The 21,272-nt window shown below is 43.3% G+C and overlaps 3 protein-coding genes across 5 annotated transcripts in view; all 3 read left to right on the forward strand.

Annotated features, from left to right (window-relative positions):
• Window positions 1–2,890, forward strand: part of cass (cassowary) — a 42,233-nt gene extending 39,343 nt beyond the window's left edge. For 2 of the 3 annotated variants that reach the window (XM_067104465.1, XM_067104467.1), the window contains exon 10: window positions 755–2,890. In XM_067104465.1, the coding sequence (XP_066960566.1) occupies window positions 755–870 (116 nt within the window). In that variant the 3' untranslated portion in view covers window positions 871–2,890. The remainder of the gene's footprint in view (window positions 1–754) is intronic. The other variant, XM_067104468.1, reaches the window with a different exon arrangement.
• Window positions 2,891–6,425: 3,535 nt separating this feature from the next.
• Window positions 6,426–7,776, forward strand: LOC136838939 (uncharacterized). Its single transcript, XM_067104634.1, has 2 exons — window positions 6,426–7,031; window positions 7,441–7,776. Exons 1-2 carry the CDS (start codon window positions 6,426–6,428, stop codon window positions 7,774–7,776), a joined length of 942 nt encoding a protein of 313 aa, XP_066960735.1.
• Window positions 7,777–17,991: 10,215 nt separating this feature from the next.
• On the forward strand, window positions 17,992–20,931 carry LOC136838831 (uncharacterized). The gene has a single exon (XM_067104469.1). It carries the CDS (start codon window positions 18,199–18,201, stop codon window positions 20,512–20,514), a length of 2,316 nt encoding a protein of 771 aa, XP_066960570.1. The 5' UTR covers window positions 17,992–18,198; the 3' UTR covers window positions 20,515–20,931.
• The last annotated feature ends 341 nt before the right edge of the window (window positions 20,932–21,272 follow it).

A 21,272-nucleotide genomic window follows, 5' to 3' on the forward strand; every position in this document is an offset into this window, starting at 1 on the left:
TAGTGTTTTTAATTTGTCATTACTGGAGATGGTCTTGCACATGGTCTATTTGTCAGTGGGGGACTTTTGTGTTATGTTGAATATTTCTCCTTGATATTATATTGAATTGGGTGATTGTGAGGAAAATCTCTCTATCTTGATTATGTGGTGCCATATTAACAAGAGGGTTTAGGTTGCATTGCTAGGAGAATCTAGCAGGGAGGATGGATAAATGATTTATAACAAACTATCTGTAGCAAGAATCAAGGAATGTGGTCTTTTTGTTGGAAAATACTGTTCCTTTCTTGCCCTAAGAAGTGAATTAAGTACCTTCCAAGTCGGTTGTCTAAAGTGGTATATGGCAGGCTAAGGAGAGGAAAGTGTATTAGGCGAAGGTGATTAATCTTCCTTCAAAATATAAACTTATCTCTCTCACTCTCTTGTCATTATGGTACAGTTGGTAAAAAAATCACCATATCCTAATGAGAGTAGGTGGGTTTTGGTGATATGTGAGCCTTAGTGCAACACAATGGATGTAACCATTCATCAGTCTCCCAACCCCACGTATCCTCTTATATATTAACCAGAGCAAGTTAGGGTTATATGATACATTTCAGATATTACTTTCAGAAGTCCTTGTAAAAGAGTGCATTATTTTAGCATTAGTGTCTCCTTTGGTGTTGAAATTTATGAAAGCATTCTGTTGTGCAATTTTAGGGTTTGGATGACTGTATAATGGTGAGTTGGAAGGCATTAACTGTAATTTTTTTCACAGCAGGTGGTGGTGCACGTGGCCGCAGCAGGAGCCGTGGGAGAGGATTTGGATCCAATCGAGGAGGATCTTTCAGAGGTGGATTCAGGGGAAGACGTGGTGGATACAGAAATTATTAACTTATCCCCTTGCTGTCAAAATCACCTATGTGGGTGATAGATTATGTAACATTTTGAACTTCTGTTGAAATTACAAAACACAAATTTCGTAAGGTTTGCAAGTTGAAAGTACATTGAATGTCAAGTGAAAATGTTAACTTTATCAGTGATATATATCACTTCTTTCTGGATTTATTTCAATAGATTTATTTACTTCGCAGACCCCAAAGGTTTTTTTTGTTTAACCTTGTAACAAGGAAAGAAAATTAACTTAGGATACCTTGAAGCTAGTATTTGTATTGATGAAGGAGATGCTGTATGTGTATTTGGCCTCTCCATGCAAATTGAGAGAGGTCTTAACTTTACTGTTGAAGGCATTAAATCCAATTATAGGTTTAGTGTATCCTTTTGAAAATAAGCTAAGTCTTGGGACCATAAGGCCAATTGTCAAATGCTTCATTTGAAAATATTTTCCTTCAGTTATCTGCACTTTGTTCTATGCCCATTAGCTAATAATCCTCTGTTTTGGTAGGTTTACTTGTAGCACTGCGGGAGGTAAAATGATTGAATATGCCCCTCTTTTGGTTTTTCTAAAGAATTAAGATTTATAAACTTTCTGGCCTGTGGAATGTCCTTATTACAAGACATCCCTTTCAAGAGTACCTGTGTAATGAATTGAAGCAGTTAGTTGTAAGCAGTGAATCAGATATTGTTTTAAGATGGAAATAATTTATAGATTGGTGTATTAGCCTCAACCACAATTTAAGTTTAGAAAGATGTGGCTCCTTCCCTTTTTCCTACTCCCTCTTCCCACTTAGTCATATTGTGAATGAGACTTTGAAGTACAGTACAGTATGCAACAAGAAGCCGTCAGGGATTTTCAAGTGGTGTGATAACTAGTGGTTCATGCTGCCGTTGCTTCGAGGTTTAAGGAGAGCAGAAGATTCTGCGCCTCGTCTGCTGTGTAGTTCTGCCACAGGCTTCGCCACTTCTGCACCATGAAGTCAAGTTAGAAATTTGTATGGGAAATGCATGTAAAATCATACTCTTGCTTTATGTGAATCCTTAGTTTAGATTTTTTGACATATTTCCAGGAATATGCTTTGTCTTTAAAAAGTTTCCTTAGGTGAAGATGGAGGTGACCAGGTTGCTGGCTTTTCTACTTAGCCTTGTGTGGCCTGAAAATTGATATTATGATACTTCCTCAGTAATAGTTGTGAAAATTGATATTATGATACTACTTCAGTAATACTTTAATGGCATGTAAGTGTATTCAGGATTTAGTATTAAAAACCCATTGCTGATAAAGAAATATATGTAAAAAATGGACATTGCTACTGAAGGAGTATTTTAATATATTTCTTTGAGTATTGACTAAATAAGGAAATATTAAAGCTGGAGTATTTGATTTTTTCAGACATTAAAAGTGGGAGAATAGTGCTGTTTAATAAAAAAAAACTTGAAAAAATGTAATTTTTGTATGTTGAAGGTACACAACTCGGCGGTGGTGTAGGATAAATATGGACTACAGATTTCTCGTATTTTGTGAGTTCTTGTAACCTGAAACTTCTTTCATTTTTAGGTGCTTTTTTTTGTGAACTTTATCGGCTGTTACTTCTGACTGGTGTTGCAGTTAAAGACCTTGATTGTGGAGGAGGCGCAACTTAATTAATTTGTTCCACTTTTCTCTCAGGTGCTGTTTTTTCCTAATTTCCTGATTTTTTCCGAAGGTGGATTTTCTTCAGAGGGAGCAGCAGGAAAATGTGTATATAAAATATTTCTTTAGTTTTAAGGATGTGAGATTTTTTCCAGATTTGCTTGTTATATGCATTTATAAAGTACTGTAGGTCTGCAGCAACATAAAGAGTATGATTTTACATGTAATTTCACCAAGCTGTAATTTTCATTAATTTTATATTCCCTTTGTGTAGAACTTGTTGAAAGCATCAAAGAAATCTTGTTATTGTTCATAAAATTACATCCAGCAAAACTGTATTGTGTAACTTTGGCACCAGTAAGAATAAATATTTCTTAATGTACAGTATGATGTTTCTTTATCCAGGTTTGTGCTCTGAATCTGTGATGGTCAGGTAGGAGAAAAGTAGCCATCTTGTCATGATTAAAAATGTTAATATTGGGTGCCCTGCAGGAAAAACAGGGAGGAAATCTTTTTGCCAAATGGAATTTGAAACAAGAGAGATTTTTAAACATGTTTTTAAGAAGTAATGAATTTTCACGAGATGGGTTCCTTTTAGTTTACGGGAAACAGTGACGGGAAGTAAATATTGCCAAATAAAAGGTGTGATGGAATTTCATCCCAGTCTCATAACCTAGGCCTCTGTACCATAATGCTGCTAGGAAAGTGGGTCCAGTTGTGTTAAGAATTAATAAAATGCTTGAGCATTTTGCAGCTAACAAAAAAATTTTAGAGGTATAACCCTTAAAGACTAAAAAGGCTAATTCAAATTTAGTAAAGCTATTGAACCAGGATGGTGCAAATATAGTTCTGTGTTATGCAAATATCACTTCTTGAGGAATTTGGCTAAAATGCCAAGATCATGCAGTGTTAACTTCCATAAATATTTGGAGTTAAATGTATGAATGAATGACTCCCATTGATAATTACTGCTTGAAGGGCAAGCACAACTTAAAACTATCAAATGGCCCCTCATCCAAAATAACCACCATCAAACGCAGACACTGAGGCCTAAGAAAGATCTACGGAGATTGGTAGGTGCCTTGGGTTATGTTCCTTTGAGGTAGAACCACTAAGAAAAACCTGAACAGTTAAGGAATGGTACCAGTAGTTTGTCAATGGTTCGTAGTTGAGCCTCGTCTTTCGAGAGGTGGCCATACAGCCTTTTACTAAATTGTTTCCACAAAGCAGTGGAATTGTACCATAGGTTGTACACCAGCCCCAAGGGGACTGGGAGCTAACTGCCTTAAATGAGACCGCAACCAGCTCAGTTTAGTTCATCCTTTGTCCAAGAAGCAGTGAAAGTAATGCCATTAGTGATGTTAATTGCTGCTGAAAAGGTTTAAATAGTGAAATAGTCTCACCAATGTTCAATAGAAGAGTGAGCACGAGTCATTTCGGCACCAGGTTATTTTTAACCCAGTGTCTCTGACACTAATGGTATAGTAATACCTTGACTTACGAGTAAACCAACTAACGTGTTTTCCGAGATGCGACCTGTAACATGGTCGATTTTCTCCTTTGAGATGTGAGCCAAGATTTGAGTTACGAACTAGATAGCCCAGCGAGTGCAATCAGGTCACGTAGTTCTCTTGGCATGCAGGCATCTTTCATAACTCTCTTGCTTTGTCTTCGCACTTTGTTTATGGTATTTTGGAAAAATTCTATAGTTTTAACCATTGGTCCTAAGAAAGTATTGCCAAGATCAGTGCTGAGAAGAAAAGGATGATGTCCTTGGATAAAAAGCACAAAATCATCGAAAAACATGGCCGAGGTGTGTGTGTTGTCGACTTGGCGAGCCAGTACAATTGTAGTACTATAATATGTACGATTTTGGAGCAGCGGGAGTCGATAAAAGAAGGTGCGACAGCTAGCCAGCGGTGTTAAGAATATTTCAAAGCTCCGGACCTCTGTCCATGCAGAGGTGGAGTTTTTGTTGGTGTGGTTGACGGAGAAGCAGCTCGCAGAAGATACTGTGACTCAGAGCATCATCTGTGAGAAGGTATGAAACATTTATGGGGGATTTGGTGCAGAAGACGGCGGGAGCATCACTGGACGAGGCTTCGGAAGAGTAATTCAAAGCCATTTGGGGATGGTTTGATAATTTTTAAAACAGGACTGGCATTCACTCCGTCATCAGGCATGGTGAGGCAGTGACGATTTTATCATAAGGTTTGCCAAACTGATAGAAGCTGAAGAATACAACCCTCATCAAGTCTTCAATAGAGACGAGACAAGAGCTCTTCTAGAAAAAGATGCTAGGTAGGATGCATATAACGGCAGAGGAGAAGAGTATGCCAGGCCACAAACCTATGAAAGATAGGCTAACCCTTGTGCTGTGTGCGAATGCGAGTGGCGACTGCAAGATTAAGCTGCTACTCGCATATCACTGAAAACCCCAGAGCCTTTAAGTCTTTTAAGATACTTCAAGAAAAACTGCAAGTTATGTGGAGGGCAAACCCAAAGGCGTGGGTCACCAGGGACTTCTTTGTTGAGTGGGTAAACCTGTATTTTGGTCCTGCTTTCAAGAAGTACTGTAAAGTCCCCACTCAATGGGTTGGTTCTCTATGATAAACATCCCGTTTTCTACAGTGCCTTCACAGCTGACCTGAGGTCGCACGTACACTATTATCATTGTTGTGATTTGTATATTTATTACCTGTTCATTTGCCCTTGTACATAGTATGTGTGTTAGAGTATTTTTTGTGTCCAACCAGCTATTGTTAATCATCATGTTTTCTATATATACCTGTCCTGTTTTGTGTAGAGAAATAGTTTGACCTCGGGTCACTTATAAATTTTGTACTGGCGTTTGTGTATACGCCGACATCCGCACGCCGCTTTATAAGCGGGTCGCTTCATCAATAAACCAGCAGTGCTTGTCTTCCTGCTCTTTCTTTAGCACCTCTCACAGTGGTGACCCCCGGAGTGGTTCCCGGAGCCATTAACGGACCCAAACGGCAACTTCGTCTTGGCCTGATGAACCAACCCACGTCCTAACGGACCAACTACAGCGCTCTAACAAAGCATTCGGGCGTTACTGACCCTCGTCGGCAAATCACCGGTGCCATTAGCGGACCCACACGGCACGCTCCCAAGCGTGTATTGACGCGAATGTTCCCTCACACTCCAAGGGAGAGTGCAGAATGAGCATAAAGCTCCGCCGTTCACCCATCAGAACCCGGCGTCTTGGCTCTACAGGGTCGAGGGGCAATTCAGGGTGGCAGGCCTGACCAACAAGGTGTTGAAGGCGGACATCACTATCAACGCCCTACCGGAAGAGGTATACAGGAAGGTCGCCCCGTGGGTGATGTCAACCACGAGCCCTGCCACCTTCCAGGAATTAAAGGCCACTCGTCGAGACCTGCTCCCTGCCGGTCTCCGAGAGGGCCTCTTGCTCCCTCGACCTCGCCATCAACCCCCGGCAGGACACGAACCTCTTGGAGACGCGACATGCTCTCCAGGACCTCCTCCTCCTCCCCGAGACGGACAGCAGCGGCAGGCACAAAGAGATTATCCCGTCGAGGGAGATCCTCTTGTGGCAGCTACTCCAGGAAGTCCATGGACAGATCACGGAGCCCTACACCCTGCCAGTCGAGGACCTGATAAGAACAGCGCAGCAGCTGACGGACTCCACGAGGGCGGCGAAGCGGGCACCCATGCCTGCACAGCCCATCAACTGCCTTCAGCCGGAGGACCCCACCACACAGTGCATCAACGTCGTTGCCAGGAGGCGGCCACCTGACCACCAGAAGAAGGAAAGGCCGGGGCTTTGCTACTACCACCAGATGTTTGGTAAAGAGGTCCGGAATTGCGAAGCCCCCTGCCTTTTCGCCCATCCAAAAAACGGGGGAGGCGGCGGCCACCCTCACAGGCTGCCATGGCAGCAGCATCCAAAACACCCAGGAACCCTGCACCAGTAGGCTCCTACGTCCTCGGCACTATCTCTGGCAGGATGATGCTGATCGACACTGGGGCAATGCGGTCAGTGTTCCCGCCTTCCAGAGAGGACCGCAGGCGCCCGCCAGACCTAGCTGCCTCCCTGACGGCCGCCAACGGGTCCCCCATCCTCTCTTACGGCACCAGGCTCCTGTCGGTCTCCATCCTGGGCCAGAGATACAAGTGGAACTTCATTGTCGCAGATGTTAGGACTCCGCTCCTGGGTGCGGACTTACTCGCCCACTTCGGACTGGTAATCGACATCGGCCGCAGGCGCCTGCTGGACACCGAGTCCTGCCGGTCCCTGCCCCTGTCGCCGGGCCCCAGGGTGCCCATAGTCTGTTCCGTCGCTCCCCACCAGTGCGCCTCCCTCCTGAAGGAATTCCGGAGGTATTCAAACCCGAGCTTCGTCAGGTGCCCGGGACCCCCGCCAAACACAGGATACATCATCACATCAAGACAAGGGCCCCCCAGACGCATGCAGAGTTCCGGAGGCTTCCCCCACAGTGCCTTCAGAAGGCCAAGAAGGCCTTTGCCGAGATGGAGTGTATGAGCATATGCAAGAAGGCCCCCAGCCCATGGCCCCCCCTTCACATGGTGCAGAAAACGGACGGCTCCTGGAGACCCTGCAGTGACTACAGGCGCTCAACCTCGCTACAGAGCCCAACCACTACCCTCCACCAAACATGCAAGACCTGACAGCCTCCTTCCACAGGGCCAAAATATTTTCAAAACTAGATCTCTTAAAATCATATTTCCAGGTACCAGTAGCTCCAGAAGACATCCCCAAAACCGCCATCATCACGCCCTTTGGGTCCTATGTCTTTGCCTTCTCCACCTTCGGCCTGAGGAACGCAGGGGCGACCTTTCAGAGACTGATGGACAGCATCCTGGGGGACCTGAACTTCTGCGTCTGCTACGTCAATGATATCCTAATTTTTTCCAGGTCCCACAAGGAACGCCTTCGGCACATCCAGAGGGTCCTGCAGTGCTTGCAGGAGAGTGGCCTTGTCATCAGGTTCGACAAGTGCACCTTCGGCGTCGATAGGGTTGAATTCCTGAGCCACAAGATATCCCCGGGAGGCGTCCACCCAGTTGCATCGAAAGTCGAGGCTGTCGTCAGGTTCCCCACCCCTACCTCCGTCAAGGCCGTACAAGAATTCCTCGGGATGGTCAACTACTACAGGAGGTTCATCCCCGTTGTTGCGCACACCATGGCCCCCCTGACAGAGATCCTCAAGGGCCTTCCGAAGATCACAGTGTGGGGCCCCAGCAACGAGCCTTCTCCCTGATGAAGGCCACCTTCGGCAAGGCAACAGCTTTGGCCCACCAGGACCCCAGCTGCCCCCTCCAGCTAACAACGGACGCCAGCAACGTCGCCTGTGGGGCTGTCCTGGAACAGGTTGTCAACGGAGCTCCTCAGCCCAATGCCTTCTTCAGCAGGAAGCTCAGCCCCACTGAGTCCTGCTACACCACCTTCGACAGGGAACTCTTTGCAGTGTACCAGGTGGTACGCCACTTCAAATTCCTCCTGGAGGGTACGCCCTTCACAGTTTGGACGGACCACCAGCAGCTGGTCCATGCCTTCACAAAGATGGGGATGTATGGTCCTCCAGGCAGCAGCGGCACCTAGTGGCCATCGTGGAGTTCACCTGCACCATCAAGTACCTCCCCGGCAGGAAGAACCCAGTAGCCGACGCCCTCTCGAGGATCGAAATCGATGCAGTGCAGCTCGGGATCGACTATGAGGACCTCGCCCGGGAACAAGCCGCCGACCCAGAGATTACGGCTTACAGCACTGCCATCACGTCGCTGAAGTGGAAGGATGTGCCCCTCGCCCCTTGGGAGCCAACACTGCTGAGCGACGTAAGCACTGGCCATCCCCGCCCACTGGTGTCCGCCTCCTGTCGTCGGCTGGTCTTCGACGTCATCCACGGACTGTCCGGGCCCTCTGGCAGGACGACGGGCAGGCTACTGGCGAAGTTCGTCTGGCACGGCATACGGAAGGACGCAACACCCAGGCCAAGGCAGTGCATACAGTGCCAGGCCAGCAAAGTAGGGCGGCACGCCGAATTGGGGGCGGGCAACTTTCCCCAGCCGGGGAGACGTTTCGGGCACATCCACGTTGACGTAGTGGGTCCTCTTCTCCCATTAGGGACCTGATACCTTCTGACAGTCGTCGACTGCTCCACCAGGTGGCCCGAAGCGACACCCATGGAAGAAGCCACCTCCAGTGCACACGCAGAGGCCCTCCTCTCCAGCTGGATCAGCCGGTTCGGTGTCCCAGGCCACGTAAGTACGGACAGGGGCCCAACCTTCCTTCCAAGTTGTGGACCACCCTGGCACACCTGCTGGGGACCACTCACCACACCACCAACGCCTACAACCCTGCAGCCAATGGAATGGTGGAGAGGTTCCACAGGTCCCTAAAGGCGTCCCTCATGGCTCATTGCACCGCCGACAACTGGAAATACCAGCTGCCCTGGGTCCTCCTCTGGCTGAGGGCCATCCCCAGAGCCAACGGCGACCCGTCTGCAGCAGAAAATGTTTTCGGGGAGTCCCTCGTAGTCCCGGGGAACTCATCACGGAGAACCGGGACAACTTAACAATGCAGAGGCTCCGCGACAGAGTTGGGAAGTTTGCCCCCTGCCGGCGGACATATACCGACAGGACATCCCCCTTCATGCCTCCTGGTCTATCCTCATGCACCTCATTACTTGAGCTTCTTTGCAGCATGCCCTCTGCCCCTAGCTGCAACCCCTTTCGTTCCTTTTACTGTGCCTCCTTTCATATGCTCTTTCTTCCATCTTGCTTTCCACCCTCCCCTAACAATTGATTCACAGTGCAACTAAGAGGTTTTCCTCCTGTTACACCTTTCAAACCTTTTACTGTCAATTTCCGTTTCAGCGCTGAATGACCTCATAGGTCCCAGTGAATATAGAATTTAGAATTGAACATAGAAATTAGGCCTTTGGCCTAAATTTCATGTTCAATTCAATTCAAGCATTTTCGAATACTGATAATGTTAAAAGGTATGAAGTGGCGTGTCTGTCTACCAGTGCTAGGGAGATGGGAAAGGCCGAGGTCTAGACCTTGGGGAAGGCTATATCGATAAAAAAAAAAACAAAAAACTAAAAAACACCAGAGTTGCGCTTTGAAGTGTCGCCCACCCTGGCAGTTAGGTCATTTATTTTAAGGGTGTGGTAAGAGAAGTGGCTGTCACGTCGCTTTGCCAATAATAAGAAACATAGAGACATTAGGAATAATAATTAGCTCATGACCTACAAGTTACGACAGCAACCGAAAGGCTGCAATTACTCGAAACCCGGTTGAGGATGAGACATATCCTCTTCACTCATTTGTGCATTGTAGAGGGTAGTGATACACCGGTATGTGCTCGTTCTGGCAGGTTACTGTTGGCTGAGCACATTCTGGAATTCCTGATTCAGGAGCAGCTGGAGAAAGTATGACCTTCACCTTATATCTCTTGCCGGGATTTTGAGTGAAGAGGTTTAAGTGAAACCCCTTCAGGGACTTTTGAAAATAAATTATTTTTTTTTTATACCCGATTGAGTGTGAACGATATGCATAATGTTTAGGCATCAGATTGTATGTGTATGAGTGAGTTTTTAATATTTTTAATTTTTTTCTTCAATTTCATGTCTTCTTTGCGTGAATGGTCGTCCCGGCCCCAGCGCCTGTCCACATGGCGCAAATTCATAAATCCATCGATCGTATCCAGGGACAACATAATGATCAGCGGATTTTAATGCTACTATAATATATAAAAACGACAGAGCCCAACTGCACAAGTGGAGGAGTTTCTCATGCGTTGGACGGAGAATTCTTCACAAAAAGAAAAAAAATACTCCGTTAAGGCTACCATTGACCATAAGCTAATCATACAGTGGAAGCTCACACGTTAGTTCATCTGTTCATCTATTCCTGAGTTCTTACATCCACAAAATTTTTTAGTAAGTATCTATTTTTGATGTTTGTTTTAATTAAAAACGCATTTATGTCTATTTTTGTCTTTGATTACATATAGGAGTCTTATACTGAAATAAAGGCAATGGAAGATAGGCGAGTTTGTGGAAAAACGATGGGGATGATGAGGGCAAGTAGTTTCGTAATGTCGGTGCATAGTGTAAGAAAGATCAATGACAGTATTTTTCGATCATTTACCACATTTAATTCAATTGTAATATACTTTGACCTTTATTGACGCTGTACTATTTTAATTAATACAGTTTATCTTTTTTTAAGAATTCGTAGTTCACGGGAATTTAGTAAAAGGTAAAATAAACACGCACACGCTTCGTGTTTACGTTATGTTGTTGCAGTAATAAATAATACTTTTAAATTCTTCGTAACGTTAGGTGCTGTAACGTAATATGTACAGAAAACATTTACCAACACCAGTCACTGTGCATCAGAGAAATGGTTGTACTTGCTCCGTAAGCTTGGATGACACATTTGTAAGACCAGGAAGGAAAATGGTTAACTGCTTCGCTGTAGTTTGGATAACGGAAGTTGATGATCATATCCAACGAGCCGTGTCAAAATAGCGGTGATTCCCAATAATCAATTAAGCATTGTTTTTTATTAAGACGTAATTCTCAGAGCTCAGACATACTGAGCATGTTTATAACCATTCCTTTGTAGCATTCTTTAGTTTTGCAATTGATTGGATTTGAGATTTCGTGTCGTTGATAATTGAACGAAATGCTAGCATCTTCTCGCCTGTAAGACTCACTGACATTGGAGAATTCTAGATTGCATCGTATCCACTTTTGAAAATACTTGAACGAAACTAAGGATCTGCAAGTAGGCCTCTGTTGGGCAGTGGCTTAGTTTCCTCATTCTCGAGGATCCCTTAGTGGGTAGGGCAGTCAGTGCACCTCACGTGGTGAACTGAAGGCACTACTTAAGGTTCTTTGCAGAGCTCCTTTGGCCGCTAGCTGCAACCCTTTTCATTCCTTTTGCTGTACCTCCGTTCATATTCTCGTTCTTCCATCTGACTTTCCACCCTCTGTAGCAACTGTTTCAAAGTGCAGCTGCGAGGTTTTCCTTCTGTTAAACCTTTCAAACCTTCTTACTGTCAATTTCCCTTTCAGCGCTGAATGACTTCGCAGGTCCCAGCGCTTGGCCTGTGGTTTTAATTCTGTATTCCAATCCTCATTCTCGAGGAGACGCCATTCGTGAATTGCTTGGAGTCTTTTGGACAGCCAATTAACACCGCATTGTTATACTGTACCACAGCCCAAAAGTTCACTTAAAACCCTCCCTTCTAAGCAGCTGCATCATTATGATGATTTTTTTCCCTATGTCTTTAAACGAGATGCTTTTTTTTAAAGTATCTCCTCAACTGAATATTAACTGTAAATTTTACCTTAGGGTAGAAACTATGTGGAATTACTGTTAGCTGTAATTGCACAGAGCCTTGAAGCATCTGATAAGCTTAAGGACTATTGCAATTCAGATTTGTAACCAGTGTTTTCCTAATAAAGTGTCATAAAAGATATCAATGCATATTATCGATTGCAATAATTCATTATTTTTCCATGATCAACACTGTTGATCAAGGAAAAATAGTGTTTTTACTGGACAACGAAATAAACATTACTTGTGTATATTTAATCCTATATAGTGTGTCTGTTTACTATTTACTTAAATAAATATCCAGATAGAGATAACTTTTATTCTCGGGAAATTGCAGTGATGACGCATTCTTCCAGGCAAGACTGTTTTCAAGAACGTAGAGGACGTTTTCATGACGCAATGCTAACGCCGTTGTGGTCACGTGGGAGAGCTGAGTGAAGATTCAGGCAGCGGGAAAGGTCGGCCGTCATAAGCACGCACTAGAAGGTAAAGCAAGTCCAAAGTTCTTTGCTGAGTATATTCATATTGCTTTGTATTTATCTGAGATGGGTTGGCGTTCTGGAAAGTAGAAGTCCTTTCTTCGAGAATATAAATTAGTAAAGGTAAAGAACCGAATAAAGTATAAAATAGCACGTACACACCGGCTTGCAATCGCTCGGGCTGATATCCTCAGCCTAAAATTAAAATTATAGTAGGAATTAAAAAACTCTCAAAGCACACATAAAGTATTAAATAATCAAGACAAGAAAATGTTAAAACTAAACTTATTAATAAAAAAACGTTAACGAGATACAGATTAAGGACTTTTCATTGAGTTAATCTGGTATTTCTGGCATCCCCGCGGAAATGTTTAGGTCTTATTTTCACCCCCTCGCTTTATTGGAACTCTTCTTATTCGTTATAACTTCTGCGGAAATGGCGGGGCCTCTTGACATTTCGAAGCCTTTTCCTGTGGATTCAAGTTACGTCAGTCGGTTCCTTTGTGTATCATCTCTAACCGCCCCCCCCCCCTCTCTCTCTCTCTTTTGTATGCTGCATGTGAGTAGGCGCTCTGATGACGTATTCAGGTGCCCGTTGCAAAACCTGCTCAGCTGCCGATGACGTTGGACTCGCTTCAGCTTAGCGTTATGTTCAAGTTACGACGTGTTCAGTTTAAGGCCGTGGATTTTTTGCTGTAAGGATCTTTTTTTATATATTTTGTTTGGGGTAGAAAAAAAAAGTTAAGTATACGTTAGTTTAACCAGACCACGGCTGATTAACAGCTCTCCTAGGCCTGGTCAGAAGGATTAGACTTATTTTACGCGGCTGAGAACCAATTGGTTATCCAGCAACGGGACCTACAGCTTATTGTGGAATCCGACCCACATTATACCGAGAAATGAATTTCTATCACCAGCAATAAATTCCTCTAATTCTTCATTGGCCGGCCGGAGACTCGAACTCGGGCCTAGGAGAGTGCTAGCCGAGAACTCTAGCGACTCGTCCAACGAGGAACTATGGGGTAGGGAAATATGCTGTTAAAGCTGCTTTCTGATTATAATGATTTCCCAGTAAATTTGTCTTACTTAAAAACAATCAGGAATGAGAATGAGAAGTGAATGAGAAAAAGTTTACATTAGTCAGTAATTGCTGGTGTGATAAGCATGAAATTAAATGTTCAGAAGTACAGGCATTTTTTCGTTTAATTGCTAAATTTGTGTACTCATTCATGCAAAGTTATGAAATTAATTTATTTGTCGTGGATATAATCTGTAATTGTTGTTTTTGAACCCATATGAAACTGGCAATTAATTAATTTCGTCGACAAGAATCTGCCATAGATTATTCGCAATAGCCTTGTATCTGCTAGTTATTCGCGAATATTTTCATTCTCCGCAGGGGGGTTAGTGCCATCAGTGCACCTCGTGCTGTGCACTGTAGGCGTTACCTAAGGTTCTTTGCAGCGTGCCTTCGGCCAGTAGCTGCAACCCCTTTCGTTCCTTTTATTGTGCCTGCTTTCATGTTCTCTTTCTTCCATCTTACTCTCCTCAACAGTCTCCCAACAATTGATTCATAGCGCAACTGAGAGGTTTTCCTCCTGTTACGCCTTTCAAATCTTTCACTGTCAATTCCTGTTTCAGCGTTGAATACCTCATAGGTCCCAGTGCTTGGCCTTTGGCCTAAATTCTATATTCAATTCAATTCAGTATTTCATAATAGGGAAGCTTTTATGGAAACTTTGTACGTGAAGACAGGGATCATAAAAATGCCGATAAAAATTATGCATAAGGACGTTTTGACATTCATATTAAAAAATAAATTGTTTGGATCGAAATCAGATGGATTTTGTCAGAATTAAAGAAAAACCTTTACTAATAACACCCCTGCATTTATGTCTTACACAGCAGTCAACCTGTTCACTTTTGGCTGTTTTAATTATGTCTTGCTTTCTAAATTCTTCCCGCGACCACTTCAAATTTACTTTTCTTTCTATTTCTCGTCTTATGTTTTATTAGTTATTTAATTTTTATTTTATAGATTTATATCTTTTTGTGTTGTCCCTTGCACTTTGCTTATAAGTTATGTAGTTCTACAGCTTTGCATTTTGGTCGAAGTAATTGTGGTCATGAACCTCGCTTCCCAGTGAGACACGAGATATATCCCACCTGTTTCTTCAAACTGAAGCAGTGTACGTGCCTTGTTGAAACCGGAAGGCCAACATCCTCTGAAACCACTCCTTCGGAGGGTAACAGGTGTATTTGAGGTGGTACATAATTACTGTTCTTTCCGGGTCAGTGATATTTGTCTTGAAAAGTACATTATAGTCCCCAGTGCGTCGTGGAATGACTCAACCACATAAATGACCGTTCTGTCAAAAAGTTTATTCAAACAAGTTGTCTTCATTTGCTTGATGGAACAAAGAAAAAAAAACAAAAAACAAAAACAACCAGGAACATCGGCTGCTATAGCTTCATTCGATTACAAGCTGCGCGATGAACGTAAGATCTTCCAAGCTTTAAAAGGCTTTTCCTTGGCTTCACCGCCTTCCCTTCTTTGTTTGGATGTCTTATGATTCCACTATTCTCTGTTATATCGTCTATGTATTGCATTGCAGATATGAGACACAATAACCTTTTTCTTACGCTCCTTAAGACTAATCTTGATGACGTCACGGTATAATACTTACCCTGCAGTGTATTTAAAAGGAAATATGAATTTTGTGAATAATTACAGATGGAAGTCAGTCTCTCTCTCTCTCGAGCAGTTTATTTTTCTTACTGCCTTCTCTCGTATGTTAACACAAATATACAAACCGTTGGTTTGCTAATGTGTACGTTTACATGTGCATACTATAATTTATTGCTATATATATTCATACTCATTACCGTAATTATTTGCGCATACATACAAATATTTTAATTAAAGAAGTACTATATGCATGCATAGTTTTGTGTGCCAGCCATTTTTTTTGTTTTTGTTGAATAGTATTTCAAATTTCTCTTCGGAAATAAAATTGTTATTAAAAGGTTTTCTCGAGCGATCGCGCAACAGGCCAGCCGACTCGGAGTGGGCAAGAATAGGCAAGGTCGTTTGAACAGCGCAGTTAACCACATCATTATGTTTCCCACGCACTGGTCACGTCTCGTGTTCGTAAGCCAGTCAGAATTACAGAAGCACCGTCACATGAATTTTATTGGCAGATTTTAGGCAGCGTAGGTACAAGCGTCAGGATGATTTTGAGGAAATTCGTTCAGAGTACTCCGGTTATTATTGATGGCCACATCGTGCTTAAGTAATCATTGATTGTTGTCGTTGATGGCCACATTGCTTACATCACTTGCCAAGTTCAGATACCAAGAAAAACTCGTCTCCAAAAGCGTCTGTATTGGAGGATAATATACTATACATTGCTTTGGATAGTGATTCAGTACAACACGGTGAAATCAATCAGGAGTAGAAAAAGTTTACTTCAAGAAATTAAACAGATATCTGAATGATGGTAGCGGGTGAAATGGAATGAGATAACAATGTCATTATTAGACTGGGTTACCCTTTATGCCAGAAAAGGAACTTTTGGCAGACAACAGTGGAACTGGAGGCCTTCATCAGCATTCGTTTCGTTGGAGGCCCTTAATTCTATTACGTCTTTTGGACGTTCTAGGCCCACTTGACTGGAGCGGCTGTGGGCAGCAGTGAGAAGCGATGGGAGGTTGTATGACTGGGGAAAACAAAAACTAAATAAAACAGAAAATGACATAGCCTGTAGTGGATGGAAACTCTTTTCGAACCGGAGAAACGCTATTGCATAAAAGGTTCGGGTTTGCTTAGGAAAATTACAAATTTCTTTATATTAGTTTTCTGTAAAAAGAAAACTATTGAGATGGCTATTTATCTGTCCGTACGCACTTTTTCTGTCCGCCCTCAAATCTTAAAAACTACTGAGGCTAGGGGGCTGCAAATTGGTATGTTGATCATCCACCCTCCAATCATCAAACATGCCAAATTGCAGCCCTCTGGCCTCGGTAGTTTTTGTTTTATTTAAGGTTAAAATTAACCCTGATTGTGCGTTTGGCACCGCTATAGTCGCCAACAACACAGGCCACCACCGGGCCGTGGTTGAAAGTTTCATGGGCCGCGGCTGAGAGTTTCATGGGCCGTGGCTGAAAGTTTCATGGGCCGCGGCTGAGAGTTTCATGGGCCGTGGCTGAGAGTTTCATACAGCATTATACACTGTGCAGAAAACTCGAGTGCGCCGAAGAAACTTCGGCGCACGTTTTACTTGTTTTTCTATTTATTTCAAGTGATGATTCTGTGGGTATTCTTTGGCTGCCGCTCCCACTTTGAGGTAGACGTGTCAGTAATCAAAGTTGCTAATAAAGAGAGTCAAATCCCTGAGAAGCGGAGAAGGGGATGTTTTTAGACAGGTGCGGGCATGGTCTAAGAAAGACCATGGGTGCGGGAGACCCGCCTGGTTATAGCAAAGAGGCGAGAGCGTGTATGGAAGACACATCCGAATGTCCTTGAGATCCATCAAAACATGGTAGTTTGCAACCGTATTCATGCGAGCACCTGGCCCACCCAACCTTACCCGGTTAGCCTTTTCTTTTTACTTTTTGTTTTGCTTTAAGTAACTATAGGTTTCTCATTATAATATTGCCACTGCAATAGTGTTACTATTCTTGTTTTCGAAAGTGCGAAGAATGAAAACCTTTGCATTTTCAAAAATGATTACAAAGGCAGCCGAGCTATCTCACGGAGAAAAGATTCTTCCACATAAGATCATTAGCGTAATTCTATATTGATAGTATAGAAATATAAATAACTGCTTATTTTTTTATCTTTCGCTATAGTCATTATTTCTTATAAGAAATGCAGAATGCATTTCCTATAAGGAATTAGTAAAGTGGGATACACAATCAATAACAAAGCAATTGCCACACATTCCCTGAAAATCAGTGAAGAGTTTTGCCATAGATGACCTATTGTAGTTGCCATGAACAGTAAATGTAGTTAGTAGTTTTTATTATTTCATGAGATGCGTTTTGATATGCCAGCATTTTATCACACATTTTGAAATGACTGCTATTTTACCACATTTTTCAGTTTTGTTCTTTTTACTACACATCTAGAAATGTCACCCTTTTTAGTACACATTTTCAAATGACTGTTATTTGATCACATTTTGCAGTGCTGATCGGTATACCACTTATTTGCAAAGCTTCTATTTGTCCACAAAGTTTGAAATGCCCAAAATGTTACGACATTTTGGAGTAGCAAAAAATGTACCATACACTGAAATGCCCAATATTTTACCACATTTTGGAATACCCAAAAATGTACCATATATTTAAAAGCCTGGTATTTTACCACATTTTGGAATACCAAAATATGTACCACACATTGAAATGCTTGGTATTTTACCATCACGTTTTGAAATGCCGGATGCTATATTTGTCCTTGCTAGAAATTAAGAAAGGAAGAGATATTTAGGAAAAGATTTTTGACCAGCAGGAAAGGGCCGAGTATTTCCCTGCTCTTCTCGCCCAGTAGGCTTATGTCGGGATGGTATTCCCAGATAGAAAGTGTGGGGCTGTTTAACCACGGCCATGGGGGCTATGGTGCTGACCCAAGGGCTGGGATGGGTAGAGGGTAGAGGTTGCAGTCTTTAGTGAGTCAACTAAGCGAGCTGTGTGAGAGGTCCTCCATCCCCCCAGCACATGCTTCCCGCATCTACGCTACGCCTTCCCCGATTCTCAGTTCTTTCTTGGTCTTCGACGAGCGAAGGAGATACGTTTGCCTCTTACCGGCGCTGACCCCAGACATTTCGGTGTCCGTACTGAAGTGAATCCGTGATGAATTCTGTCAAAATGGCAGTGTTGGGGACGTTAGTTATGAGTGCTCTCGTGACAGTGGTTGTGGGAATAACATACGAAGAACGCGCTGCGGTGAAAAACTGTGAACCATCTGATTCGTGCCGAAAAACTGACCATAGTCTCAGTGGTCTCAGCTTAAATTGTCGGTGTGACGAGCTTTGCGCTCTTTATGACGATTGCTGCCTCGATTCTGAATATTTCGTCGCCAGCCCGCCTGGAAATGACAGAAAAACATATTCTTGTGCAAAACCTAATGATGTTGATGCTGTGTATATGAAAACGACGTGCGAGGATGGTTGGAGCGACGAAGAGATAGAACATTTTTGCTCACTAGGATCTGCAAAAACGGATTACCGCGATCCTGTGGCTCAGCTTCCTGCTACTAGTCTAGACACGAATATAACTTATGCCAACTATTATTGTGCAATTTGCAACCGCGATTCAGCTTCCTTAGCCTTATGGGATGCAGGGTGGGACTGTGGAAGTCGACTTGGAACGCAAAATAGCTCTGTCCTACTCAAGGATGGGGCTTGGGGCATCAATGTGAATAATGGAAGTGTCGAAGAATTTATTAACTGTACTTTATATCCAGACCTACCCAAAAGTTTAATTAGTGTTGTGAGAAATTGCACTCCAGCGATTGCGAGCTGTTCGTCTAATTGGACTAATTCGAACGTAGAACATTTATGCCATTCTTACACCACCATTGTTTATGGGTTAATTGATAATTACAGAAATGTCCACTGCGCAATGTGTAATTCAGTGAGCCCAAATAAAACAGGATGTAATGGTAGTCTCTTTCGGGCAAATAACAGGGGAAAGCCAACTTTTGCCGTCCTGTTTGATTTCGCCGACGTCACCGGAAGTAACTACGTGGGATCGAAATCTATCTGTCGAAAGACCGAGATCTGGGACCCCTTCTTTAAGAAGTGTCGCAATGTCGTATGTGGAAGACCAGACCAGGTGTTTTTAATTAACAGGTGTGTAAACGCCAATGACTTGAATGAAGGTGCAAGTAGCGATCCCAGTGTCACTACACCAACAACTGTGACGACATCCACATCCACAAGGGGCGTGCCCATCGTCTTTCCCACGGCTCCTTCATCAAAGGAAAATTCGCCAATCTTCTTGAGTACCCCTACCACTGAAAGCACCCAGACTGTCACAGGCACAGCTTCTGCTACTAGCAAAACAGAAGAATTCCAAAGCTGTCACAAGGTATTTTTAACCTCTTCGGAATTCACCATAAAAGAAAACGGCAGCATATTTGTTCAGAATTATAGCAAAATTTTTAACCCAACGCAATACCAGTTAGGTAACGATGGTGTCTTCGTGTGCGCCCCTCCAGTAACAACTGGTAAATTCTCCTCTTCCATGGCTTGGGTTTCGCTTGCAGGGGCTTTAGCTTCATGTCTGTGCTTGGTGCTGCATTTGATTGCCTTTTTCGTGGTACCTGACCTCAGGAACTTGTCAGGAAAGAATCTGGCATCACTTTGTCTTGCATTACTGGCAGCCTACATCTCCTTCATTGTGAATCTCTTCATCGAACCAAACCCTCTTGATTGCATCGTCTTGGCTGCCGTCATGTACTTCTGCTTTCTGTCTGCCTTTTGCTGGATGAATGCCACGGCTTTTGACATCTGGTACACCTTCAGGCTCACCAAAACAGAGCTTAGAGTTACAGGGGGCAACCAGTGGCACAGGTTCATTGCCTACTCCATCTACAGTTGGCTAATACCGGCCATAGCAGTTGCAGTTGTCGTTGCCATAGACGTATGGCAGCCGGAGGGCATCCCTAAGGATTTCCTCCCAAGCCTGGGAGCTAACTGGTGCTGGTTTGGACATAGGAAAGCCCTCCTCGTGTTCTTCGCTCTGCCCATAACGCTCATGGTCCTCCTGAATGGTGTGTTTTTCATTAACACAGCTCGGATCATTGCCGAGACGACGACGGCCACTTCGAACAATACGATGAGTTCCCATCACAAGAACCAGTACAAGATGCACATGCGTCTGGCCGTGTTAATGGGATTCACCTGGCTTTCCGGCACCGTAGCTGGGTACCTGCAGCTGGAAGCCGTGTATTACATCTTCGTCGTGCTCAATACCCTGCAGGGGGTATTTATTTTCCTAGCCTTCACTTGCAGGAGGAAAGTGTGGCGGATCATGGGCGTGGCTTCCCACAGCTTGTTCGAGAAAGCAACATCGTGGGTAAGCAGTCGTTTGGGAGGAAGCAACGCACAAAATATGGAACTCAAAAACAACACGACGCCGTCCACGTCCGTTGATACCTGGTGAAATTCATTCTTATTCTTGTTCGTTGTCGCGTTGCCTTGGCTTAATTGCCTGTGTAGTTATCTATACCCTCATGCCTACGACAGCGTTTCCTAAATCCAAGTTGGAACATATGTACATAATTGTTTTTTATAGAGTTACGTTTGAACGATCGCCATGGCGTTTGAAGTATACTGTGATAGGTATTGCATTGAACGTACCTCTGGGATATTATTCTGCAAACACTTGACTTGCTTGAATTCAAAGCAACTTGTAAAGTTTCTTCGTCAGCATCACTATAATGAATTTCATTGTCATCTCAATCATCACTTATCATTTGTTACCAAATTCTCATATCTTAGTCATAGACAGTTTTATGTTATAATAACTGTAGCTGTGAGGAGTCACTGTATTTTAATTATCATTAAAGTCATGATATTAGATTATTCTTTCATTTGGACCTTTCGTAAGCAATAAGTATGTCTAACTCTAAAATGAAATAATATTATTTAGTTGATTGTTCCTCAAAAAGAAAAAGTCGAAATATATAGAAAACTTTTCAGGTAAAGCAGTAACGAGTTCTCGAGTGCTGCTTGTTCATGAAATGAATGTAAGATAGTGGGATATAAACAGCTCCCTGTATGGTGTTTCTACTGCGATGATATACAATAATAATACTTAAAACTTATACTTGAAAGAAAGAGTGAGTTGCCCGACTCCAAACTTTAAGATGCAAGTTCCAGAAGGACCGACAACAACAAAGCAGACAACAATTGCACGAA

The sequence above is a fragment of the Macrobrachium rosenbergii genome, chromosome 5 (genome assembly GCF_040412425.1).
Source record: "Macrobrachium rosenbergii isolate ZJJX-2024 chromosome 5, ASM4041242v1, whole genome shotgun sequence".
Classification (NCBI taxonomy): Eukaryota; Metazoa; Arthropoda; class Malacostraca; order Decapoda; family Palaemonidae; genus Macrobrachium; species Macrobrachium rosenbergii.